General features: G+C 49.3%; 1 protein-coding gene across 2 annotated transcripts in view; it reads right to left on the minus strand.

Moving 5' to 3' along the window:
* Positions 1-27,881, minus strand: part of LOC119954349 (zona pellucida-binding protein 2-like) — a 95,796-nt gene that overhangs the window by 62,322 nt on the left and 5,593 nt on the right. Inside the window, exons 2-3 of one of the 2 annotated variants that reach the window (XM_038779522.1) lie at positions 7,315-7,404; positions 4,473-4,598 (exon numbers count right to left, since the gene is read on the minus strand). In XM_038779522.1, the coding sequence (XP_038635450.1) occupies positions 4,473-4,598; positions 7,315-7,404 (216 nt within the window). The remainder of the gene's footprint in view (positions 1-4,472; positions 4,599-7,314; positions 7,405-27,881) is intronic. The other variant, XM_038779523.1, reaches the window with a different exon arrangement.

Below are 27,881 nucleotides of genomic sequence, written 5' to 3' on the forward strand. Positions count from 1 at the left end.
TGGATTTTGAATAAATACAATGGAATCAAATGTACAGCTCTATATCCCAAAACAGAAGATTATGGTTTATGATCAGGTTTGTGCATGGTCTGGTATAACTGAATTATTTCACTCAGCCTAAGATCAAGACGACAGAAATATTACAGAGCAGCCCCTGGGCCTGCTTTTATCAATATAGGATTGAAAAACTCAAACTGTTTTCGTTATAAAGATATGATAAAGATAATTTTCATACTTCTCCCATGTGCATAAGGCCTATTCCCGGATTGATTTTTTCATTATGATTAGGGCGCTGATTGCGAGGGTGGAGGATGCTGCGTATTCGGCGATAGCCATTTCTGACCATGCCCCGCACTGGGTGGACCTCGATCTGAGGACCTCGGAGAGAGACCAGCGCCCGCTTTGGCGCTTGGAGGTGGGGCTGCTTGCGGACGAGGAGGTGGGCGGGAGGGTTCGAGGATGTATTGAGAGATACCTGGAGGACAATGACAATGGGGAGGTCCGAGTGGGGACGGTCTGGGAGGCGCTGAAGGCGGTGGTTAGGGGGGAGTTGATCTCCATTCGAGCCCACAGGGAGAGGAGAGAGCAGAGAGAGGGAGAGACTGGTGGGGGAGATGGTGAGGGTGGACAGGAGATACGCGGAGGCTCCGGAGGAGGGATTGCTGAGCGAGCGGCGTAGTCTCCAGGCTGAGTTCGACTTGTTGACCACCAGAAAGGCTGAAGCTCAGTGGAGGAAGGCACAGGGAGCGGTGTATGAATATGGGGAGAAGGCGAGCAGGATGCTGGTGCACCAGCTCCGCAAGCGGGATGCGGCCAGGGAGATTGGTGGAGTTAAGGATAGGGAGGAAATGTGGTACGAAGGGGGTAGACATTAATGGGGTCTTCAGAGACTTTTATGAGGAACTGTATCGGTCCGAGCCCCCAGTGGAGGAGGGGGGGGGGGGGGGGGGGGGGGCACTTTTTGGACCGGCTGAGAGTCCCAAGGGTGGAGGAGGGACAGGTGGAGGGACTGGGGCACCGGTTGAGCTGGAGGAGCTGGTCAAAGGGATAGGGAGCATGCAGTCGGGGAAGGCGCCGGGGCCGGATTGGTTCCCGGTCGAATTTTATAAGATGTATGCAGACCTGTTGGGCCCCCTGTTGGTTAGGACCTTCAACGAGGCAAGGGAAGGGGGGGGCTCTGCCTCCGACGATGTCTCGGGCGCTGATTTCCTTGATCCTTAAGCGGGACAAGGATCCCCTGCAGTGTGGGTCATACATGCCGATCTCACTCTTAAATGTAGACGCCAAGCTGTTGGCGAAGATTTTAACCACGAGGTAGAGGACTGTGTGCCGCAGGTTATCCACGAGGATCAAACGGGTTTTGTGAAGGGGAGGCAGCTGAACACTATCATACAGAGGCTCTTGAATGTTATAATGATGCCAGCGGTAGAAGGGGAGGTGGAGATAGTGGTGGCGTTGGACGCGGAGAAGGCCTTCGATATGGTTGAGTGGGGGTACTTGTAGGAGGTGCTGGAAAGGTTCTGGTTTGGGGAGGGGTTTGTCAGGTGGGTGGGGCTGTTATATGAGGCCCCGATGGCGAGTGTGGCCACGAATAGGAGGAGGTCGGAGTATTTTCGGTTATACCGAGGGACCCCCTGCTTTTTGCGCTGGCAATTGAACCCCTGGCCATGGCGCTGAGGGAGTCGAGGAACTGGAGGGGGCTGGTGCGAGGTGGGGAGGAACACCGAGTGTCGCTCTCTGCGGATGACTTATTGTTATACGTGGCGGACCCGGTGGGGGGAATGCCGGAGGTGATGAGGATTCTCAGGGAGTTTGGGGATTTCTCAGGGTACAAGCTCAACTTGGGGAAGAGCGAGCTGTTCGTTGTACACCCGGGGAACCAGGAGGGGGGATTGAGAGGCTCCCACTAAAAAGGGCGGAGAGGAGTTTCAGGTACTTGGGGGTCCAGGTGGCCAGGAGCTGGGGGGCCTTGCATAAGCTAAACCTCACAAGGCTGGTGGATCAAATGGAGGAAGAGTTCAAGAGATGGGACATGTTGCCGCTGTCTCTGGCGGGTAGGGTGCAGTCAGTCAAGATGACGGTGCTCCCGAGATTTCTGTTCCTGTTCCAGTGCCTCCCCATCCTTATCCCGAAGGCCTTTTTCAGGCGGGTGAACAGGAGCATTACGGGGTTTGTGTGGGCGCACGGGACCCCAAGGGTGAGAAGGGTGTTCTTGGAGCGGGGCAGGGATAGGGGGGGGCTGGCGCTGCCCAACCTCTGTGGGTATTATTGGGATGCCAACGCAGCGATGGTGCGTAAGTGGGTAATGGACGGGGAAGGGGCAGCATGGAAGAGGATGGAGATCCTGTGTGGGCATGAGCCTGGAGGCGCTGGTAACGGCGCCGCTGCCACTCCCTCCAACGAGGTATACCACGAGCCCGGTGGTGGCGGCTACCCTCAAAATTTGGGGGCAATGGAGACAGCACAGGGGGGAGGTGGGGGCCTCGATGGGGTTCCCGATACAGGGGACCCACCGGTTTGTCCCGGGGAGAATTGATGGCGGGTTCCTGAGTTGGCACAGGGCAGGTGTTAGGAGATTGAGGGACCTGTTTGTAGACGGGAAGTTTGCAAGCCTGGGTGAGCTGGAAGGGAAGTTCGGGCTCCCCCCGGGGAACACCTTTAGGTACATGCAGGTAAGGGCGTTTGTCAGGCGGCAGGTGGCGGAGTTCCCTCTGCTGCCACCGTGTGGGGTTCAGGACAGGGTGCTCTCGGGGGTGTGGGTTGGAGAGGGGAGGATCTCGGAAGTGTACCAAGTGATGCAGGAGGTAGACGAGGCCTCGATGGAGGAGCTGAAAGATAAATGGGAGGAGGAGCTGGGTGAGGAGATTGAGGAGGGGATGTGGGCGGACGCCTTAGGAAGGGTGAACTCCTCCTCTTCTTGTGCGAGGCTTAGCCTCATACAGTTTAAGGTGCTGCATAGGGCTCACATGACCGGGACAAGGATGAGCCGTTTTTTTGGGAGCGAGGACAGGTGTATTAGGTGCTCAGGGAGCCCAGCAAAGTATACCCATATGTTCTGGGCATGCCCAGCGCTGGGGGAATTTTGGAAGGTGTAGCAAGGACGGTATCGAGGGTGGTAGGATCCAGGGTCAAACCGGGCTGGGGGCTTGCAATATTTGGGGTTGCAGTGGAGCCGGGAGTGCAGGAGGTGAAAGAGGCTGGTGTTCTGGCCTTTGCGTCCCTAGTAGCCCGGCGGAGGATTCTTCTTCAGTGGAAGGATGCGAGGCCCCCAAGCGTGGAGGCCTGGATCAACGATATGGCGGGGTTTATTAAATTGGAGAGGGTGAAATTTGCCCTAAGGGGGTCAGTGCAGGGGTTCTTCAGGAGGTGGCAACCATTCCTAGATTTCCTGGCAGAACGGTAGAAGAAGGCCAGCAGCAGCAGCAACCCGGGGGGGGGGGGGGGGGGGGGGGGGGAAGGTCTCTGAAGGGACGTGTATATTTGTTCTTTGCTAATTTATTTCTTCTTTTTTGTATACATGGAGGGGGGGGGGGGGGTATTTTTTTTTGTTCTTTCTGTTCTTAGTATTTTCTGTTATTGATATTTTGTGAAAATTTGAATAACATTTCTTTTAAAAAAAAGATATGATAAAGATAGGCATGACTCAAGTGTTTAAAGTCATAACTTGGTTTCCAATCTTTAAAATGCATCTCCAGTTTTGTGATCAATATTTCTCCTGAATACTAATTCAGGACAAGGTAGCTATTTCTATAAGAATGTAGGAATATAGAATCCCTATATTGCAGGAGGCCATTTGATCCATCAAGCCTGCACCGACCGTCTGAAAGAGCACCCTAACTAGGCCCACACCCCTGCCCTATCCCCATAGCCCCATCTAACCATTGGACACCAAGGGGCAATTTAGTATGGCCAATCCACCTAATCAGAAAGATCTTTGGACTGTGGGAGGAAACCGGCGCTCCCAGAGGAAGCCCACGCAGACATGGGGAGAATGTACAAAATAAGGATAGCAGTGGGCTATGGAGCCCTTTCAGTCTGCTTCACCATTTGATAAGATCATGGCTGATCTTCAATCTCATCTCCACTTTCCTGCCCAGTCCCCATATCTGTTAATTTTCCAAGAGTTCCTTAGTGTCACAACCTCTCAGCCTTTAATGTTAAAAATTCCAAGGAGAGTGGAATCCTATGCGGGTGATCAAAATATTGATTCCTAAAGCACCACCAATTTTAACTGTGGGATCCCACATTTTCCTCTACTTCCCAGGTAAAGCAGTAGCATCAACAAATTACTTAGACATCCATGGCATTGTTGCTATACCCTTCAGCCGTAAATAACCTCTGCTAATTGATGATGTTCTATCTGGTAGCCGCATAGCATGGTAATCTTGCTTCATGCCAGAACTATCTGTCAGATCATTTAACTTCTTGTGCCCAGTTTGTTCTGACCCTGGAAGAAAAGTAATGCATCTCACCTTTTATATTCCTTCCTGATGGGCCCACCCATATGAAATATGGATCCACTAATTCTTTTTCAGAAAGCTCCTGAGTTGCACAGAGAAGAGCTGGGCTGTCATGGTACATCTTCACATAAACTTTTACTACAAAACAGTTAATGAAGATGATCATTATTTGTATAGTAGGATTACATTTTCTTTTTAATTTTAGAGTACCCAATTCTTTATTTTTCCAATTCAGGGGCAATTTAGTGTGGCCAATCCACCTACCCTGCACATCTTTTTGGGTTGTGGGGCGAGACCCACGCAGACACGGGGAGAATGTGCAAACTCCACGCGGACAGTGACCCGGGACCTGGATCGAACCCAGGTCTTTGGCGCTGTGAGGCAGCAGTGCTAACCACTGCTTCACCGTGCTGCCCGGGTTTGCATGTATAACATGATCAATTCACCTGAAATTCAAAAATATCATAATCCATATCTCTCTACAAGATTTCTCAGTCTCCCTTGTCTCTTCTTGTCCAGCAAAGATACTAATTCACATCACAGTGCAGTTCTATAGGTCCTGAAGCCCTGCAGGCCATTTTTCTTGTTTGAGCCTAAACAGTGACATCAACAGGCTCACTTATCACAGAGGTTGTTTCAGCTTTTTTTATTTTCACAGAGACTCTTAACATACACATTTTCTGGCACAAGGTACTGGGCAGCAATTCAGAACAATTACCCAGTGATACTGAGACCAAATATGTAAATGTTCCAGCTGAGATCAGTTAACATGATGCACACTGGAAATTGAACCTCAGATTGTATTTCTGCATGGATTATTATTCACACTTCTGAAAACATTCTTAGGCAGGTCTCTAACTTGGCTATGAAGACTTTCTGTTTTTCGACTGACGAATGCAGTATGTTGGTATATGGTAATGCAATGAGTGAGACAGATGCAGATACATTGCCGCAGTCATTGAGACATCAGTATAAATATTGGAAAAGTCTGACATGACGCAAGGCAAAGACTGATACAACAGAACAAACACTGAAAATGGTGCTGAGACAGATCCTGTTCCAACACCCTGGGAAAGTGCATGGTCAATTCTTATTAAAAAATACCTGAAATCTTTGCCCTTGGCTACCCAATATCTACAGTCACTAGGTTAGAACTATCATGAAATATGCAGCAAATACAACTGGTTACTTAGAAGCTAATTCCTAAGTGAAAGGAAGAAGGAATCTTTGTTTCAGATGATGGTTTTTATCAAACTTCACAGCAAGCTTGCAGAGTCTTTGGTTTACAGCTTCTCTGTAGATTCATTCATTCAGGTTCTCTGTAGTTTAGAGATGCAATACTCACAGGCTTTTCTAGAAAGGCACTTTACTTCTGTCCAAACTTTGCTTTCAATTCATAGTTTGTATCCAGGTCTCTGTGGTTTCAGGAATACAGCACCCACAGGCTTTCTAAAGAGAGAGATAGCACTCACAGCCGGCTTCTGGAGAGAGAGTGAGTTGGTTCTGCCTCTTGTGCTGCCAGAATCAAAACTGAAACCTTGGAACTTTGATAATCACCACCTGTTACCAGGCAGAGTACAGCTTTGGGGCCAATTCATTGGCCACCAGCCAATCAATCAAACAGAGTCCCGGCCCCATCTCTCTCCCTGGTGCCAACGGGTCTGCAGCTCCAGTTTAAACCAGCAGACTAGCAGAATGTTCTCCCCTGGGCCTTCTAGATTCTCCCATTTGAATTAATGATGCAGGCCATCATAGAATTCCTACAGTGCAGAAGGAGGCCATTCAGTCCATTGAGGCTCCACTGGCCCTCCGAACGAGCCGTCTACCCATGTCCACGCCCCTATTCACCCCACCCTATCCCTGTTACCCCATAACCTAACCTGTACATCCCTGGATACTAAGGGGCAATTTAGCATGGCTAATCCACCTCACCTGCATATCTTTGGACTGTGGGAGAAGGAAATTGGAGCACCCGGAGGAAACCCACGCAGACATGGGGAGAACTTACAAACTCCACAGACAGTGACCCAAGGCAACCGGGGTCCATGGTGCTGTGAGGCAGCTGTGCTAACCACTGTGCCACCGTGCCATCCACTTTAACACTGTTAATAATAATATTATTATTTAAGGCTGCTTGCCTTAAAATGACATGTCCATTAATCAGCCATGGATCAAAATCATGGAAGGAAGGAGCTTTACAATCCAGATACTGAAACAGCAACACCACCCCCTCCCCCACCACACAGAGATATGAAGCACTGAGGCAGCAATACAACTTGGATTTAATGCAATCAGTTCAATTTTGTTTTGTTGCCAGTAGTAGTAGCCAGTGGCAGACACTCACAGCATCTGATGTAAAGGTTCCCTGAAGGATTAGTAATTGAGATTTATTGTTAAAGTTATCATGAGAATGTACAGTGTTTCATAGATTATCATAGAATTTACAGTGCAGAAGGAGGCCATTCGGCCCATCGAGTCTACACCGGCTCTTGGAAAGAGCACCCTACCCGAGGTCAACACCTCCACCCTATCCCCATAACCCAGTAAATAGATTAGAATAGTGTTAAATCACATCTAACAATATCAGACACAATCATAATATTTTTACAATAACTTTCTGAAGAGGTGGAAGATTGGGTATTGTTGGCCTCAAATAAATTTAAACTTGTCTTCTTATCCCACTTTGCCTCAAAGTAAATAATAAACCTTCCCTGAAGAAAATTTTATAAGCTAACTCGATAACATTTGATTTTTTTTGTTAAGTTATTAAGTTTCCTTGATTTCTGGGTTTTGCCTTACCAAGATAACTAGTGTTAGTCATTGATCAGATTCAACCATTCTTGCTTTTAGTTACCTGGTCTGTTGCTGTTGCCATAAACTTCTATGATTTGTTCAGGTTGCTCCTGTTGATTTTGTGTTATGCCAATGAACTCAATGGTTCTGCCTGTGTTAAATAAAAGAACAGTTGTAATGTCATTGCATCTTTAGGGCTGAAGCAGGTAAACTCCTGTAAACCCTATACACATATGCTGAATAGCAAGATGGATTTAGAAATTCCAACTAGAGTCACTTTGCTCAGATCACCTAATTCAATTTTCAAATTCAACTCAATCCCTGTACACTTCCATACCCACTCGGACGGTCCCAGAGCTTTCCGCTTCTTCTTAAAATGGAGGCCCAACCAGTTCCCACCCACAATCACGCTCCTCCTCTGCCTGGCTGAACGTGTTCTCAATCTGAACAACCACTCCTCCAATCCACTCACTTTCTACAAATAGAAGGTGTTGTTATGAGGACCCGCAATGATCCCAGTTATGCCTGCCTTTTGTGGGATATGTGGAACATTTATTATCCCAGCTATATTCAGGCCCCCTCCCTAATCTATTTTTCTAGTACATTGATGATTATATTGGTGCCACCTCTTGCTCTCACCATGAACTTAAAAATGTAATTGACTTTGTTTTGAATTTTCCCCCTTCCCCCCACCTTTACCTGGTCCTTCTGACTCACCCCTGCCTCAACTTCTCTCTCTATTTGTAATGACATAGGCCAGGCCTTTGAGATTGGCCAATTAGAATAGGAGTTCCCTGATTAGTGGCCCGATGAGGGAACCCCTTTTTGTGTATATAGAACATAGAACAGTACAGCACAGAACAGGCCCTTCGGCCCTCGACGTTGTGCCGAGCAATGATCACCCTACTCAAGTCAACGTATCCACCCTATACCAGTAAAAAAAAATTTTTTTTTTAATGACTTGGTGGGCCGCATAAAGACCTTTGGCGGGCCACATGCGTCACGCGGGCTGTAGTTTGCCCACCCCTTCCTCCGGGTCATTTATGTAGATCACATACAACAGTGGTCCGAGCACGGATCCCTGTGGAACACCACTAGTCACCCTTCTCCATTTTGAGACACTCCCTTCCACCACTACTCTCTGTCTCCTGTTGCCCAGCCATTTCTTTAACCATCTAGATAGTACACCCTGAACCCCATACAAAGCATACGAAGCATCACTTTTTCCATCAACCTGCCATGGGAAACTAACAGGGAGTGTCAGACCCTCTGCACTCCCGATGTAGACAGCAGACAGAATGGTCACGGTTGGTCAACTGTTGGGTTTGTAAATAAAAGGAATTCTGGTGATGGGACTTCTGCCTCTGTGGACGTATTACAGTGGCGACGAGGAAAACGTAACAACCTGAAGAAACCTGCTCATCAGCAGCTGCCGCATATTGAGGGTAAGCCACTGACAGGCAAAATGCCTTTATTCGGAAAGTTGGACTCTTTTGACCCTGCAGTGGGATGCTGGGCCCAATATGTAGAGCAGATGAAGTACTTCTTTCGAACAAATGATATAATTCCGGATGAAAAGCAATGGGACATTCTGCTGACCGCATGTGGACCAGCAGCCTTTGCCATTATGCACAGTCTCACTTTACTGGAGGCACCGGACACGAAAACTTTCCAGGAATTGACGGACTTAGTAAAAAGAGTACTGTGACCCTCAGCCACCTCTGATCCTGCAAAGGAACCAGTTTTACTCAGCATTCCGAGACACTGGGGAGTCAGTTACAAACCTTTTAACAAGATTAAGGCAATTAGCAGAGGCTTGCGAATTTGGCCTGACACTAAATGAGATGCTCCGAGACCGTTTGGTATGTGGAATAAATAATTTAGCAATACAGAAACGTCTGTTAACAGAGGCCGAGCTGGATTGCAAACAAGCATTGCAGCTGGCTTTGTCCTTAGAAAAGAACGGCAAGCGGAGCGCATGAGTTACAGGGTACTCCGATGGAGGTAGATGCCCATACCAGTGAAACTGAGTTCAGGGACTACCGCTGGGGGATAGGCAACTGCATAGCCACCCTCTGGAACGACTCGGTTATTAAGTTAACCAGGCCCACTCGCAGAACCGTTCCCAAGCAAAGGAAAATTAGGTCCAGACAGACGGCAGCTCCTGCAGCCTTTCGCCCAGCAAAATATTGTAGTTGTTGCCAGAGATCGGAGCCAGAAAGGAGAAATGGAAACCCAAAACCATCATCTTGGAGAAGGTCACGTCGGCCAGGGTACAGGAGAATGCACACCCTAGAAGCCCCACCTATCTCCGACGAGGAACAACTAAATTGTGTAACGATGGTGAACTCAAAACCCATTAAATTATTCATGAGGTTAAATGGACGTCCTCATTACTGATGGAAGTCGACACTGGAGCAGTTGTATCAGTGATAGGGGGAAACAGTATTCAATAAAATTTGCACTGGACTCCAACCCTTATCCCTAACCAAGACCTCGGCAAAACTGAGGACATACACAGGGGAACCACTGAGAGAGTTGAGCACAACGCATGTAACTGTGGCTTATGGAGAGCAACTGGTTAGGCTGCCTTTAATGGTAGTGAAAGGTGTGGGGCCAAGCTTATTGGGCCGAAACTGGCTAAAAGAAATCCAGCTGGATTGGGTAAACATTTTCCAGCTGGAAAATGGCCATCTGAGCGAACTCTGTGCAAATACCCAGAGGCTTTCCGAGAAGGGCTCGGAACAACAAAGGGAGAGAGGTGACACTGCATGTAGATCCAGAGGCTGACCCAAAATTCTACAAGGCCCGACCAGTATCCTTCGCATTAAGGTAGAAAGTCGATATGGAAATAAAACAATTGGAGTGCGAGGGAATAATAAAACCGGTCCAGTTTGCAGAGTGGGCGGCACCCGTGGTACCTGTCCTTAAGCCGGACAGCTCAGTCCGCCTTTGTGGAGATTTCAAACAAACGATTAATCGCTACTCAAAACTGGACAAATAGCCAATTCCCCGGATTGATGATTTGTATGCAAAGCTGGCTGGAGGACTCCTAATCTCAAAGCTGGATATGAGCCACGCATATCTACAGCTGAAGCTGGACGAAGAGTCCCAAAAATTCTCAACGTTAAACACCCTGAAGTGCCTTTTTCAGTATACAAGATTACCCTTCGGGGTATCGTCAGCTTGTGGAATATTCCAGAGGCCAATGGAGAATATATTGCAAGGGCTACAACAGGTCACCATTTACCTGGACAACGTCCTCATTACAGGAAAAACAAAGGCAGAACACCTGCAAAACCTGGAGGAAGTCCTTAGGAGGTTTTCAGCAGCAGGTATGCGCCTAAAGAGGAGAAATGGGTTTTCCTAGCACCTCAAGTAACCTATCTGGGGTACAAGGTTGACAAATCAGAGCTACACCCTTTGGAGGATCGGGTGAGGACGAGATGCCCCGGCCCCCACCACAATCCAGGAGTTAAGGTCTTTTTTTTAGGACTGGCGACATATTATGGAAAGTTCACACAGGACAGAGCTTCCATCTTGGACCCTCTGCACCAATTACTAAAAAAGGGGCAAGCTTGGGATTGGTCCGCCCGCCAAGACAGGGCTTTCAAGAAGATAAAAGAACAGCTTTCCTCAGAAAGTCTTGGCACACTACGGCGCCAGGAAAGAGTTGGTGCTCACGTGCGACACGTCTCCATATGGCGTTGGTGCAGTTTTGGCACACAGAGGGCAAAACGGACAGGAACGACCCATAGCGTTTGCTTCCAGGATGCTGGCAGCAGCAGAACGAAAGTACTCCCAAATCGAAAAGGAAGGACTGGCTGTGATTTTCGTGGTGAAAAAATTTCACCAGTACTTGTTCGGGTGGAAATTCACTATAATTACAGACCACAAGCCATTGCTGGGTTTGCTGAAAGAAGACAAAGCAATACCATCAATAGCTTCGGCCCGGATCCAACGCTGGGCCCTACTACTGGCGGCGTACCTATCAACTGGAGCATCAGCCAGGAACCCGGGTGGCAAACACTGATGCACTAAGCAGGCTGCCATTACCTGACACCCCGCCATTAGTACCCAAAATAGAGGAAACGGTGATGACATTACACTTCCTGGGCACCCTTCCAGTGGCCACACAAAACATTTGTTTATGGACCAAAGGGACCCGGTTTTATCAAAAATAAAACACATGGTGCTAACTGGAGATGGAAAGACCAGTCCAGGCGGAATTCCATCCTTACTGGAGCAGAAGAGAGCAGATAATGCTATGGGGGTCTCGAGTAATAGTTCCAAGTCAAGGCAGTCAAGCCGTACTGGGCACCCTGTAGTCTCAAAAATGAAGATGCTGGCTAGAAGCTATGTCTGGTGGCCGGGCCTGGACACAGACATAGCAGCATTGGTAGGTCGGTGCCAAGAATGCCAACAAGGGCAGAAGACGCCACCGGCAGACCTGCTGCACCCATGAAAATGGCCAGGTAGACCGTGGTGGCGACTTCATATCGCTTTTTGCAGGTCCGTTTATGGGTTCAATGTTTTTTATAATAGTATACGACCATTCCAAATGGCTGGACGCCTACAAAAAGAACTCTGCAAATTCAACAACTACTATCGGAAAAACTTCACACCTCGTTCTCACCTCATGGTATCCCGGAGGTGTTAGTTTTGGATAATGGATCGGTTTTCACCAGCCAGGACTTCACAATTTATGATGTCGAATGGCATTCAGCACATAAGGATGGCACCATGCCACTCGGCATCGAATGGCGGCGAGAGCCATCCAGACCGTTAAAAGTCGGGTTGAAGAAACAGTCAGCAGCATCATTGGACACCAAACTGTTGCGCTGGCTATTTGACTAATAGAGAACAACCCACACACCACAATGGGAATAGCACTGGCGGAGCTACTCATGGGCAGACAACTCCAAACCTGGCTGAGTCTACTATTCCCGAATTTAGATGGCAGAATAGAGCGACACCATGAGGCCCAATGCAGGGGCCACGACAACACTCGCCCAGAAAGGCAGTTCAACACGGATGAAAATGTATGGGTCAGAAATTGAGAATGATCCCACATGGGTACTAGGGACAGTCAAGGCCAGGACAGGAACTGTGTCGTATGAGATACGTGTGGGGAAAACATGTAATAAACACCTGGACCAGGTGCGGGCCTCAGATTCGTTTCCAGACTCCACACAGACAGTGACACAGCGGGGAATCGAACCTGGGACCCTGGCGCTGTGAAGCCACAGTGTTAACCACTTGTGCTGCTGCGCTGCCCATGATATAATAGGGATTAGGGAGACATGGCTGCACGGTGATTAGGGATGGGAACTGAAAGGGCGGGAGGGTGCTGCTTACCACTGCTTAGCACTGCTGCCTCACGACCACCAAGGACCTGGCTGTGTGGAGTTTGCACATTCTCCCAGTGTCTGCATGGATCTCATCCCCACATCCCAAAAAGATGTGCAGGGTAGGTGGATTGGCCACATTAAATTGTCCCTTAATTGGAGAAAAAGAATTGGGTACTCTAAAATTATTTCAAAAAAAGGGATTGGAACTAAGCATCCAGGGGTATTCAGTATTTCGGATGGACAGACAAAAATGGAAAAGGCGTTGGGGTTGCATTGCTGGTTAAAGAAGGAAATTAATGCAATAGTGAGGAAGGATATTAGCTCTGACAATATGGAATCTGAATGGGTCAAGCTGAGAAACACCAAGGGGCAAAAAACATTAGTGGGCATTGTATATAGACCCTCAAACTGTAGTGATGATGTTGGGGATGGCATTAACAGGAAATTGGAGATGCATGTGATAAAAGAACATTTGATGATATTAATCTGCATATAGATTGGGCAAATGGAATTAGTCACAATACCATATGGGAGGAATTCCTGCAGTGTTAACGGAATGGTTTTCAGGACCAAAACATTGAGCAGACAACTAGAGAACAGGCCATTCTAACTGGGTACTGTATGATGAGAACGGAATCATTGGCAATCTAGTTGTGCTAGATTGGGAATGAGTGACCATAATATGATAGAATTTTTCATCAAGATGGCGAGTGATAAAGTTGATTCTGAGACTATGGTCCTGAATTTTAATAAAGGAATCTAAGACGTTATGCGACTATGGTGGATTGGGAAACATTACTCAAAGGGATGACAGCGGATAGGCAATGGCAATCATTCAAGGAGTACATGGGGGAACTGCAACAATTATTTACTCCTATCGTGCACAAAAGTAAAGTGGGAAAGGTGGCCAATCTATGGTTTACAAGGGAGATAGCATTCAATCCAAGGAATAAGCATACAAATTGCCTAAGGAAAACAAGAGGTCTGAGGATTGGGAGCAGTTTAGAATTCAGCAAAAGTGGCCAAGGGATTAATTAAGAAGAGGAAAATAGAGTACAAGAGTAAACTTGCAGGGAACATTTTTAAAAACTGACTGTAAAAGATTCTATAGATAGGTGAAGAGACAAAGATTAGTAAAGACAAATAATCAGAAAGATGGGAATTTATAATACGGGCAAAGAAATGGCTGAGTAACTAAATAATGAGGTTACAAATAAGATATCAGAAATGTTGAAAAAAAGGTTTAGTGAGAGGGAGGCACTGAAAGAGATCAATATTAGTACAGAAATGATGTTGGGTAAATTGATGGGATTAAAAGCTGATAAATCCCCAGGGTCTGATAATCTACTTCCCAGAGAAGTTAAGAAAGTAGCTCTAGAAATAGTGGATGCATTGGTGGTCACCTTCCAGGACACTACGTTCCTGCATCGCTAATGTAACCCTACTATTTAAAAAGGGAGGTAGAGAGAAAACAGGGAATTATAGACCAGTAAGCCCAACATCGGTAATGGGAAAAATTCAATAATCCATTATCAAAGATTTTATAACAAAGCATTTTGAAAACTGACAGGATTGGCCAGTCCGCATGGATTTTTGAAGGGGAAATCATGCTTGACAAACCTACTGGAATTTTTCTAGAACGTAACTAGTAGAGTTTATGATTGCGAACCAGTGGATATGGTTTATTTGGACTTTCAGAAGGTTTTTGACAAAGTCTCACAAAAGAGATTAGTGTAAAATTAAAGTGCATGGGATTGGGAGTGTGGTGAATGTATTGCATTAACCATTCACCATGTATGTAACTGGATCACGCTGTTGTCCAGGAGGGCTCCACCTACGGACCATTGTAAGGTATTACCTGTGATGTTTCATGTTGGTGCCTTTGTGGGCTCTGCCCCTGGCTCCTCCCCTTGTGGGGAGGTATAAAGAGCAGCAGCCCTGTAAGCGGCTCTCAGTAGCAGAGCAGTCGCAGGCAGGCACTGATCTAGTCGATTAAAGCCACAGTTTACTTCTACTCCTTGTTTCGTGTGAATTGATGGTCACATCAATTTAATCGACTACAACACCACAATGGAATCGGCCCTCAAACCTGACCGACTGGGACTCGACCCGCAAGCCGCGGAGGCGAAAGGGATTTTTTCGCACTGGCTCCGCTGTTTCGAGGCCTACCTCACAGCCTCCTCCACGCTGGGGTGAGCCATTGAATCTCTGTTCAACTCGAGGAAGCTTCCACCTACGCAGACGTGCTTGCGATGTTGAAGCGCCTATATGTAAGGCCAGTGAACGAGATGTACACGCGGCATCTCCTCACTACGCGCCGCCAAAGCCCCGGGGAATCACTGGAGGAGTACCTATGCGACCTCAATCCTTGCACGAAGTTGCAACTACCAGGCCGTTACGGCCACTCAACATATGGGCCTCTCAGTCAGGGTCGCCTACGTGGCTGGAGTCAGGTCCAACTATGTGAGACAGCGCCCACTCGAGACGGGTGCCCTAGACCTGGAAGGTACTGTAAAGCTAGCCTCCTCCCTAGAAGTAGCATTCCAAAGCCTCAACGCGTTTCCGTCAGATCACACGCCCCCCTCGTGGACCCCCGACCAAAGAGTACACCAGGCCTGTGCGCGCGGCTGCCCACCCAACATGGGGGGGGGGCTACCCTGCTACTTCTGCGGCCAGCATCAGCACCCCAGACAGTGCTGCCCGGCCTGGAATGCGAACTGCAGCGACTGCGGGGAAAAAAGGACATTTTGCTAAGGTTTGCATGGCCAGGTCCAAACCCTCAAAATCACAGGCCCGACCCTCAGACTCACAGGCCCGCAGTTTCCGCAGTGTAGCAGCTTGCCTACCGGCTCCGCCCCCGGATGCCTCATTGGCCTCGTACTGTCCGTGGGGGCAGCCATCTTCAAGCCCGCACAACGTATACGACTCACGGGGGCTGCCATCTTGGCCATCCTCGCACACGAGGCCTGCCACGTGCAACTCGTGGGGGCCTCCATCTTGGACGCTATCTTCCTCACCGCCCGACACGTGCGACCGACGGGGGCCGCCGTCTGCAACGCCACCCGACATGTGAGACCGACGGGGGTAGCCATCTTGGGACCACACCAGCACCTCCGACCACGCCGGCTACCCGCAACCCAGTGCGGTCACCCTGGACCAGTCGCGACCCAAACACCTCCGGAGCTCCATGATGACCGTCCAGGTAAATGGACACGAAACACCTTGCCTGTTCGACTCCGGGAGCACGGAGAGCTTTATTCACTCAGACATGGTAAGACGCTGCTCGCTCCCAATCTTCCCGGCACACCAAACCATCTCCCTCGCTTCTGGGTCGCACTCGGTGCAGATCCGGGGGTGCACTACCGCAAGCCTAGCAATACAGGGCGCCGAGTACGCCGATTTTAAGCTATATGCACTCGCTAACCTCTGCGCTCCTCTCCTGTTGGGACTGGATTTCTATTGTAACCTCAAGTCTAACTCTGAAATTCGGTGGGCCCCTACTCTCACTCACCGTATGTAGCCTCGCGACACTAAAAGTCGACCCTCCTCCACTCTTCGCAAATCTCACCGCCGACTGTATGCCAGTCGCCACCAGAAGCAGGTGGTATAGCATTCAGGACAGGACCTTTATCAGGTCCGAGGTCCAACGAATCTTGCGGGAGGGGATCATAGAGGCCAGCAATAGCCTCTGGATAGCTCAGGTGGTGGTCGTCAGGACCGGGGAAAAGAACCGGATGATTGTAGATTACAGCCAAACCATAAACCGGTACACGCACCTTGATGCGTACCCCCTTCCCCAGATAGCGGACATGGTAAAGCAGATCATGCACACCCGGGTGCTCTCCACGGTGGATCTGAAGTCTGCGTACCACCAGCTCCCAATCCGCCCGGGGGACCGCCACTACACGGCCTTTGAGGCAGACGGCCGCCTCTTCCACTTCCTCCGGGTCCCCTTCGGCGTCACAAACGGGGTCTTGGTCTTTCAAAGAACCATGGACCAAATGGTGGACCGGTAAGGGCTGCGGGCCACGTTTCCTTACTTGGACAACGTCACCATCTGCGGCCATGATCAGCAGGACCACTATGCCAACCTCCAGAAATTTCTCCAGTTCTCCAGACCACCCAAACCCTTAACCTCACTTACAAGGAGAAATGTGTTTTCCGCACAACCAGGCTAGCCATCCTCGGCTACGTCGTGGAAAATGGGGTTGCAGGACCCGACCCTGACCGTATGAAATGAAATGAAAATCGCTTGTCACAAGTATGCTTCAAATGAAGTTACTGTGAAAAGCCCCTAGTCGCCACATTCCGGCGCCTGTTCGCGGAGGCTGTTACGGGAATCGAACCATGCTGCTGGCCTGCCTTAGTCTGCTTTCAAAGCCAGCGATTTAGCCCTGTGCTAAACAGCCCCGTATGCGCCCCCTCCTGCAACTCTCCCTTCCCCACTGCCCCAAGGCCCTGAAAAGGTGCCTCGGGTTCTTTTCCTATTACGCCCAGTGGGTCCCCAACTATGTGGGCAAAGCCCGCCCAATAATCAAGGCCACCACCGTCCCACTGGCGGCCGAGGCCTACCAGGCCTTCAGCTGCATCAAGGCGGACATCGCCAAAGCCGCAATGCGCGCTGTGGATGAGTCCGTCCCCCTCCAGGTGGAGAGCGACATGTCAGAGGTCACCCTTGCCGCTACCCTCAATCAGGCAGGCAGGCCGGCCAGTAGCATTTTTTTCACGCACCCTCACCGCCTCTGAAATGCGACACTCCTCGGTCGAAAAAGAAGCCCAAGCCATCGTGGAAGCCGTGTGGCACCGGAGGCACTACCTTGCTCTCAAAAATTTTGGAAGCAAATTGCTGAGGAAAAGCATAATAATGAGAGAAGATTTTAAAGCATGTTTGTGGGATTGGAGTGGACAGGATAGATGCAAGAAGGATGTCCCCAATGGTGGGGGGTCCAACACCAGGGGTCACAGTCTCAGTGTTAGGACTATGGGGAGGAGAAATTTCTTCATCCAGAGTGTGGTCGGCCTATGGAATTTGTTACCACAGAAAGCAGTTGAATTCAAAACATTGTATGTTTTCAAGACATGGTTAGATGTAGCACTTGGGGTGAAGGGGATAAGAGGATCAAAGGATATAGAGGGGGTAGAGAAGACAGGACAGGCTACGGAGATGGATGATCAGCTACGATCATAATGAACGGCCGAGCAGGCTCGAAGGGCCGCCTCCTGCTCCTAATTTCTATGTTTCTGTGAGTTTCCAAACTCCAATGCCACAAACATGCTTTAAAATCTTCTCTCATTATTATGCTTTTCCTCAGCAATTTGCTTCCAAAATCTAGACCAGGTTTTCCAAATTAGACTTTTAAACAAAGCTTCTGCTCCGTTTTTAACAGCAAATCCAATCCAGGATTTTACGCCAATGCCATTAGGATTTCTGTGTCTTGACTGCTGTGCAAACTGCTCACAATTGCTATAATTCTCGATTCCCAGACTGTATTAAAAAATATCAGATGTTTGATTTACCCTTGAAGATTGCTGTCCCACTTTAAAGCTGGTTACTACAATTGTCTCTTTAACTCAGAACACTTAGTTTAATCTTCCTTGAATTCTTCTGAACAATATCTTGCTCTCTGTTCACTTAACTTCAGTCATTGTAAACACTCTTCTATTCCAATTTCCTGGTTACCTGGACCGTAAATTATACTTCGGTAGCCCGTTTCTTTGCAGCTCCGTCCTGTCCAGTCTTTCTTCTGGCCGAGTTGAGAGACGTTCACTCTGAGATCCTGTCGCCAACTGCCACCAAATTAGCTGAACTAAAACTTTGAAGCTTTGCTATCTTAGCAGGTCCCAGTTGCTAAGTAACACTGCAAACCTCTGCAGGAAAATGTATTCTTCACTCTGTAACCCTCTCTAAGCACAATAGAGACATAGTTGGAACAGAACCGACCCCCACACATACAGTCATTGTTGTCCAGCACAAATCTAACTATGTTTTACCTTTCCAGGCACAGAAACATTAAATGAAACTGTCATGTGAGAGTACCTTTAAGAAATGGGTGTTTATAAATGGGTGTGTATATAAATATCTGTATTGAGAGTATCTTTAAGAATTGGGTGTTTCTTACTGCAGTGATGTCAGAGAGTGGGTGGAGCTGGGCTGTCTGTCAGCTTTTTACTTTTGCTTCAGGCTTTTTGCTGCAGGGTGGGTTTGGTTTCATTTTAGTTTTGGAGAAGCTGCAATCACAGCAGGATGTGTGTGACTCTCTGCAAGGTTATGAATGTCCATTTGCTGAGTTCAACGTGGTAACTGTTCTCAGTAGTGAAGTTAAACCGGAGGTGCTTCTGTTGAAGGTTTTGTTTTTAAGTCTTATGGCTGTTAAGAGGGAAGCTTAAAGGATTACTTAGTGTTGTATTCTTTGGGGGTTGTATTTGAATTAATGGTTGCTAAGATGTTCACTGTATGTTTTATGAAAAGTTAACTTGAGTTCATAGAATAAACATTGTTTTGCTTTACAAAATACTTTTCCATTTCTGCTGTACCACGCCCGTAGAGTGAGCCGTGTGCTCCCCATACCACAATCTATTAAAGGTTGTGGGTCAGGTGAACTCCATGATACAGTCTGGGGTTCTCTAAACCCTGGCCCATAACAAAACTCATTTCAAACTATACTTTATTTCTAATATTTACCAATACAAACATAAATCCCATAAAATTACCTTTGTTTTCTTAACACATTCCACCAGCCTCTGTATTGAATAGGTCATGCTGCACCATCGCTGCCAACTCCAACATGATGCAACCACCCAAACATATCTTGAGCTCTGAAGAAGTCATATGGACTCAACGTTAACTGTTTCCCTCTCCAGATACTGCTAGACCTAAATTTTTCTTCCTGTCTCCATCCTAACCCTTCAGCATTCTGAAGGGACTGTACCCTCCACAACACCCTAATCCACTCTTCAGTCACCCCACAACATCCGCCATTCCCTACTGCACCTTTCCTTGTAAATGCAGATGCAACATCTCCTTTCTCGCTGTGTGATATCTCAAACAGTAAAGCAGCGATTTATTCGTAAGGGGCCATTGGCAGTCACTCAGCAAACGGCCGAGGGAACTTTATCTTTTGAATTGTTTTGTGAGGGCCACAAATTTGTAGAATCGGAAGAAATAACTTTATTTACAATTACATGTATATAACAACAGCAGTACTGCACCACAGCTCACTCCTCTCTAGCTGGTTCCACACTGGCTAGTTCTATTTATGTAGGTGACTCTGCTAATGATTTCTCCGCCCCCCTCATTGGGGAAGCTCATACTCACTAAGAATTCTGGGACTGCCATTAGTCCCCAACCAGTAGTAAAGGGGCAGTTTATAACATCCCCCGCCCCACCCCCCGCAAAGTCCAAGGAATCCACCGTAAACTCTAGCGAAGGAGGGCGTCGGACCCGTTTTGTCGCAGGCCGGACACCATTTGCACAAGGCGCTGGATCAGACGGCAGGTAACAAGAAGGAGAATGGCGCTTCTGCGATGAACGGCGTAACGGTTGTACATCCACAGGCTGTGGGACCGAGGACTCCCCCACGGAGGCGTCCTGTGTCTCTATCTCGGTGTCGGAGTCCACTGCTTCCGTCAGCTCGGCGTCCCTATCTCCACACGGTTCTGCAACGACCTGCGCAGGTTTTGAGTGCGGAGCCAGAGGAAGATTGTGAGGATGATCCTCCACTGTGTCTGGTGTCTACAGCTGTAGAAGTGAGCTATGGGAGCAGGGAATCTTTGGAAGAGGCGGCCTTCTGGACCTAACGTGGTCGACATACGTGCGCTGGAGACGACCCTTGGCTTGCACCTGGTAAGAGATAGGGCCCGTTCGTCGAAAGATAATGCCAGGGACCCACTGCCACCACCAGCAAAATTTCGAACTAACACCAGGTCACCAGGCACAAACTGCCGAATTGGCCGATGCCGAGGAAGGCCATGCCACTGCCTTTCTTGAGTGCGGCGTAGGCTTTGCGCCAATGTCCAGGAAAACCATGCCAAGGCAGGTGCGAAGTCTCCGGCCCATTAGGAGTTCTGCAGGAGCTACCCCAGTCAATGAATGTGGAGTGATCCTATACGAAAACACAAAACGAGCCAGTCTCATGTCCATAAACCTGGAAGACTGCCTCTTTAGGCCCCATTTGAATGTCTGCACTGCGCGCTCCGCCAACCCATTGGAAGCCGGGTGGTATGGAGCAGTGCGGATATGGCGTATGCCGTTCATCTTCATGAACCTTGCAAACTCCTCACTGGTGAAAGGAGTGCAGTTGTCTGCTACGAGCACCTCTGGGAGGCCATGCGTACTGAAAGACAAACGTATAAGGGGCTGGTTTAGCACAGGGTTAAATAGCTGGCTTTTAAAGCAGACCAAGGCAGGCCAGCAGCGCAGGTTCAATTCCCGTACCAGCCTCCCCGAACAAGCGCCGGAATGTGGCGACTAGGGACTTTTCACAGTAAATTCATTTGAAGCTTACTTGTGACAATAAGTGATTATTATTTCATTTCATTTTCATCTTCTCGATCATTGTGCATTGGCATCGGCTCAGTGCATCGGCATTTGCTATCTGGGTCCCTGGTTTATGCTCTAAAATATACTCGAAGGCAGCGAGCAACAAAGTCCAGCGCTGGATCCGTGCAGAAGCAATGGGCGGAATTGGCTTATTCTCTCGGAAAAGTCCAAGCAGAGGATTATGAACAGTCACAATAGTGAAGTGGCGGCCATAAACATACTGGTGGAAGCGTTTCACCGCAAACATCACCGCCACGCCTTCCTTCTCGATCTGCGCGTACTTCTTTTCCACTGCAGTCAATGTGCGAGAGGCGAAAGTTATTGGCTGCTCAGCTCCATTTTCCATCTTGTGGGACAGGGCGGCCCCAATACCAGACGGGGATGCATCGTGATGAGCAAAGGCTTTCCAGGATCATAGTAGGTTAGTAACCCAGACGATGATAATTGTTTTACCTGCCGGAAAGCGGTTTCTTGCAGCTGACCCCAAACCCAGGTGCGATTCTTCAACAGAAGGTTCAACAGGGCCAGTGTAGTTGCCAAATTGGGGAGGAACTTCCCGTAATAGTTTACAAGGCCGAGAAAAGAACAAAGATGCAAAGTGTCAGTCTGGGCGGGGCCTGTTGAATTGCACGCACCTTCTCTGCGACGGGGTGAAAACCTTCGCGGTCCACCCGATAAACTGGGTAAACCACTTCCTTCGCCTGAAAGACGCACTTTGTACGACGTAAACTGACTCCAGCCTCTGAGAAGCACCCAGGGACTGCCTCCAAATTTTCCAAATGTTTCTGCTCTGATGTCCCCGTAATCAAAACGTCGTCGAAGTAGATAGCGACATGCGGTAAACCTCTCAAGATGCCCTCCATGACGCGTTGAAAGATAGAGCAGGCAGAGGATACTCCAAAGGGCAACAGTGTATATTCATACAGGCCACTGTGTGTATTAATAGTTACATCTGTCTGGGAGACAGGGTCCAGCTTCAACTGGAGGTAGGCATGACTCATATCTAATTTTATGAACAAGAGTCCGCCTGCAAGCTTCGCGTAGAGATCCTCTATGCGAGGCATTGGGATATCGGTCGAGCCAGGAAGCCGTATTTACTGCAAGTTCTAGGAGTAGCGTCCGAGTATCTCTGTCAACCCCAGAACCTGTTTGAAGGATGTGCTGCCACTGCAGCCACAAATGGCGCAACCAGTCCCGATCCAACAGGCTGGGCCCATGGCCGCGCACCACGATAAGCGGGAAACTCCCCTCCTGGCGTCCATAAGCAACAGGGGTCATCGTAGTTCTAGCAATGTTCAATGGTTCCCTCATATAGTTGCCCAACCTTGCCTGTGTATCTGTTAATGTAAGGGTCTGTGTACCCTGCTTTTTAAAAAAAATATTTTTATTCTCCTTTTTCACAATTTTTCTCCCGAATTGACACCCAACAACAATCAATAACCAACAACAAATATCTCAAACCCCATAACAGTAACAACGATCCCATCCTCCCACCATGCCCAGACATCAGCCCGCATGTTAACATAAACAAATGACAAAGAAAAAAAAAGGAATCAGGGATTACCCATAGCCATCTTCAACATACACAGTCCCCCTCCCCCACCCCCCCAACTAATGTTCGATGTTATCCAGTTCTTGAAAGTGCATAATAAATAGTACCCATGACTTGTAGAACCCCTCCTAGCTTCCCCTCAGTTCGAACTTAACCTTCTCAAGGGTCAAGTATTCCAACAGGTCCCCCCGCCACGCCAGGGCACAGGGTGGAGAGGCTGCTCTCCATCCCAGCAGGATCCGCCTTCGGGCGATCAACGAGGCGAAGGCTATATCTGCCTCCGCACCCGTTTCCAACCCTGGCTGATCCGACACCCCGAATATGGCCTCCCGGGGACCCGGGTCCAGCTTCACATGCACAACCTTGGAAATGACCCTAAACACCTCCTTCCAGTACTCCTCTAGCTTTGGACAGGACCAAAACATATGAACATGATTAGCGGGGGCCCCCCGCAACGTTCACACACATCTTCTACCCCTTCAAAGAATCGGCTCATCCTTGCCCTCGTGAGGTGTGCCCTGTACACCACCTTCAGCTGTATCAGCCCCAACCTCGCACACGAGGTGGAGGCATTAACTCTCCGAAGCACCTCACACCAGACCCCCCCCTCTATAACCTCTCCCAATTCTTCCTCCCACTTCGCTTTGATCCCCTCCAGTGGTGCCTTATCCTTTTCCAACATAGCTCCGCATACCGCTGACACTGTCCCCTTCTCCAGTCCACTTGCCTCCAGCATCTCCTCCAACAACGTGGAGGCCGGTTCTTCCGGGAAGCCCTGTATCTCCTTCCTGCATATACCTAAACATTCTCCCTGCTCCAGCCCATACTTCGCTTCCAGCTCCCTCAATCCTGCAAATCGACCCCGAAGAAACAAATCTTTTAGAGTCATAATCCCCTTCTCTTCCCATTTCCGAAAGCTTCCGTCCCACCTCCCTGGCTCAAATCTGTGGTTCTCCCGGATCGGCATTTCCCTCGACACAGCCGCCAACCCGAAGTGTTGGCGAAACTGCCTCCAGATTTTCAATGAAGCTATTACTATCGGCTGTGTACCCTGCTTGATGTGGTTGAATGTCCTCTGGGCAATCACGGAGACCGCTGCACTAGTGTCCAACTCCATCTCAAGCGGCTGACCATTGACCCATACCGTCATGTTAATGGGAGCCACACCGGGAGCTGCCACATAATGCAGCTGCAGGCAGTCGTCTTGTCTCCACATCCTCGGACGTAGTCGCTGCAGGTTCATCCAAATGGAAGGTAGGGCCCCTGGGCTGGCCCCAGTTTCTGTCGGAACGACGGTGTCTCTGGTGCCCCCAGGATCGGCGTCCGCGACGGGGATTGATGCCCACAAGTCCGACACTGATATGGCTCCTCTTCCATCGGTTCTGAAGAAGGGGTGCCGGAAACGCTTTTGGATGGAAGGGGTTGCGCCCCAAGGCATACACCTCCATTCCCTGTAGCTCCTGCACTCCCCATTCTGCGCTCTCTTGGGACAATGCTATCTGAATGGCCTGTTGAAAAGTATTGTCGGCTCGGCTAACAACTTTCTCTGGGTAAGAACATAAGAACTAGGAGCAGGAGTAGGCCATCTGGCCCCTCGAGCCTGCTCCGCCATTCAATGAGATCATGGCTGATCTTTTGTGGACTCAGCTCCACTTTCCGGCCCGAACACCATAACCCTTAGATAGTTTCTATCTTTATCTTAAAAACATTTAATGAAGGAGCCTCAACTGCTTCAGTGGCAAGGAATTCCATAGATTCACAACCCTTTGGGTGAAGAAGTTCCTCCTAAACTCAGTCCTAAATCTACTTCCCCTTATTTTGAGGCTATGCCCCCTAGTTCTGCTTTCATCCGCCAGTAGAAACAACCTGCCCGCATCTATCCTATCTATTCCCTCCATAATTTTATATGTTTCTATAAGATCCCCCTCCCCCACATCCTTCTAAATTCCAACGAGTACAGTCCTAGTCTACTCAACCTCTCCTTGTAATCCAACCCCTTCAGATCTGGGATTAACCTAGTGAATCTCCTCCACACACCCTCCAGTGCCAGTACGTCCTTTCTCAAGTAAGGAGACCAAAACTGAACACAATACTCCAGATGTGGCCTCACTAACACCTTATACAATTGCAACATAACCTCCCTAGTCTTAAACTCCATCCCTCTAGCAATGAAGGATAAAATTCCATTTGCCTTCTTAATCACCTGTTGCACATGTAAAACTGTTTGCGACTCATGCACTCGCACACCCAAGTCTCTCTGCACAGCAGCATGTTTTAATATTTTATCATTTAAATAATAATCCCTTTTGCTGTTATTCCTACCAAAATGGATAACCTCACATTTGTCAACATTGTATTCTATCTGCCAGACCCTAGCCCATTCACTTAACCTATCCAAATCCCTCTGCAGACTTCCGGTATCCTCTGCACTTTTTGCTTTACCACTCATCTTAGTGTCGTCAGCAAACTTGGACACATTGCCCTTGGTCCCCAACTCCAAATCATCTATGTAAATTGTGAATAATTGTGGGCCCAACACTGATCTCTGAGGGACACCACTGGCTACTGACTGAGAAACACCCATTAATCCCCACTGTTTGCTTTCTAGCCGCGTTGTTAATACCACAAACCAAATGGTCGTGTAACATTTCTGACAAAGTCTCACCATAGTCACAGTACTCCACAATCCTGCGTGGCCTGGATAGAAACTCAGCAAGGGATTCTCCTGGGGTCCTCGCTGCGGTATTAAACCAGTAACGCTGAACTATTGTGGACGGGGTTGGGTTAAAATGCTGCCCCATCAAGACGTTGATCAAACGTCTTGGTGTCCGACGCAGCTGGGTACGTTTAAGACTCCTCTTCACCCCAAACGTATGCAGGCCGCAGGTGGTGAGCAAACTGACCACCTGGAACTCGTTTTCGGTGATGTTATTTGCCCAGAAATAGTAACGCATCCGTTGTGCGTACAGGTTCCAACTTTCCAGCGCAGCATCAAAGACATCCAAACGTCCATAAAGAGGCATGGTGTAACAGAAAAAAAACTTTCAACCTGTATCCAACAAAAATCCAGGGAGCTGGCTTCAGCAGCGCAGACAGCTATCCACTTTCAACCCTCGTCGCCAGTTTTGTGAGAGCCATGAAGAATCCAGCACAAGTTTGTAGAATCGAAAGAAATAACTTTATTTACAATTACATATATACAACTGCAGCAGTACTCCACCACTGCTCTCTCCTCTCTCGCTGGTTCCACACTGGCCAGCTCTATTTATGCAGGTGACTACTAATGATTTCTCCGCCCCACCTCTCATTGGGGATGCTCATACTCACTGAGGATTGTGGGATTGCCATTAGTCCCCAGTCAGTAGTAATCAGGCAGGTTATAACAAATTGAATCTTTATTTCAATTTTTTAAATGTTGCACAAAAGCAAAAGCAAGAATTCTAACTGTGCCGATTCAGCAAAAGACAGGCAGGAATTTGCCAGTGAAGCTAAATCGCTGACCTCCCACTCACCACCCACAGGCTCTGATTTTAATCTGCTTTTCCCAAGTTGATGGGAAGGGTACCCACAGGAAAACAGCATGATCTTTCTTTCAGTGTGCAGATTGGGTCCAATGGACGGCACGGTAGCACAGTGGTTAGCACTGTTGCTTCACAACGGCAGGTTCAATTCCCGGCTTGGGTCACTGTCTGTGCGGAGTCTGCACGTTCTCCCCTGTCTGCGTGGGTTTCCTCCGGGTGCTCCGGTTTCCTCCCACAAATCGCGAAAGATGTGCTGTTAGGTGAATTGGACATTCGGACTTTTCCCTGTGTACCCAAACAGGCGCCGGAGTGTGGCGCCTAGGCGATTTTCACAGTAACGTCCCTGCAGTGTTAATGTAAGCCTACTTGTGACAACAATAAAGATTATTATTATTATGATGTTGTTAATTTTGTGAGAAACTAATGCTGGGAAACATCGTGGGGTTCCCAACAAACCAACCTTGTGAAAAGACACAGGAGGTAGAAAAGAACTCAGAAGATAGTGGAGGAAAATGAGGGGAATGGGCAGAGGCAGTGGAAAGAGGGGAGTGTAAAAGGATTTGGACAGTGGAGATTGCAGAAAGAGGATTGGGGTCAAGGGGTTTTTTGGATGTTTGAGGGTAAGGGGGGGGGTTGGGGCAAGAGGGGGTTTGGGGTAAAGAGGTATTGGGGGTAAGGGGGATGCTGACGGTCAGGGGTTAGGGTGATTTGGAGTGGGTGTTGGGGATAAGGGGGAGTTGGGGGTGGGGTGAGGGGGTTGATGGGGTGGGGGGCTGGGGGTGAGGGGGCAGGGTGGGGGTAAGGGGGGTGATGGAGGTAAAGGGGTAGGGGGGATGGGGTGGGGTGAGGGGGATGGGGGTTGGGGTGGGGTGAGGGTGGTTGGGGTGGGGTGAGGGGGGTAGGGGGGTGTTGGGGGGATGAGGGGGGTAAGGGGTGTTGGGTGTTGAGGGGGTAGGGTGAGGGAGTTAAGGGGGTTGGTGAAGGGGGGGTTGGGGGGTGAGGGGGTTGGGTGTGAGGGGGTTAAGGGGCGGTGAGGGGGTGGGGTTAGGAGTAACGGGGGTTGGGGGTGAGGGGGGTAGGGGTGGGGTGTTGGAGATAATGGGGGTAGGGGGTGTTGGGGTAGTGGGGGTGGGGTAAGGGGGGTTGAGGTGAGGGTGGTTGGGGGCGAGGGGGTGGGGTGAGGGGGTTGGGGTGAGGGGGGTTGGGGTGAGGGGTTGGGGGGGTTGGGGTGAGGGGGGTTGGGGTGAGGGGGGTTGGGGTGAGGGGGGTTGGGGTGAGGGGGGTTGGGGTGAGGGGGGTTGGGGTGAGGGGGGTTGGGGTGAGGGGGGTTGGGGTGAGGGGGGTGTTGGGGGTGGGTTGGGATTGAGGGGGGGTTGGGGGTGGGAGGTGTTGGGGGTAAGGGGGTGGGGGGGTTGGGGGTGGGGGTGAGGGGGGTTGGGGGTGGGGTGTTGGAGATAAAGGGGGTAGGGGGTGTTGGGTAGTGGGTAAGGGGGGTGTTGGGATTGAGGGGGGTGTTGGGATTGAGGGGGTGTTGGGATTGAGGGGGGTGTTGGGATTGAGGGGGGTGTTGGGATTGAGGGGGGTGTTGGGATTGAGGGGGGTGTTGGGATTGAGGGGGGTGTTGGGATTGAGGGGGGTGTTGGGATTGAGGGGGGTGTTGGGATT

Source organism: Scyliorhinus canicula, chromosome 19, assembly GCF_902713615.1.
Source record: "Scyliorhinus canicula chromosome 19, sScyCan1.1, whole genome shotgun sequence".
Taxonomy (NCBI): domain Eukaryota; kingdom Metazoa; phylum Chordata; class Chondrichthyes; order Carcharhiniformes; family Scyliorhinidae; genus Scyliorhinus; species Scyliorhinus canicula.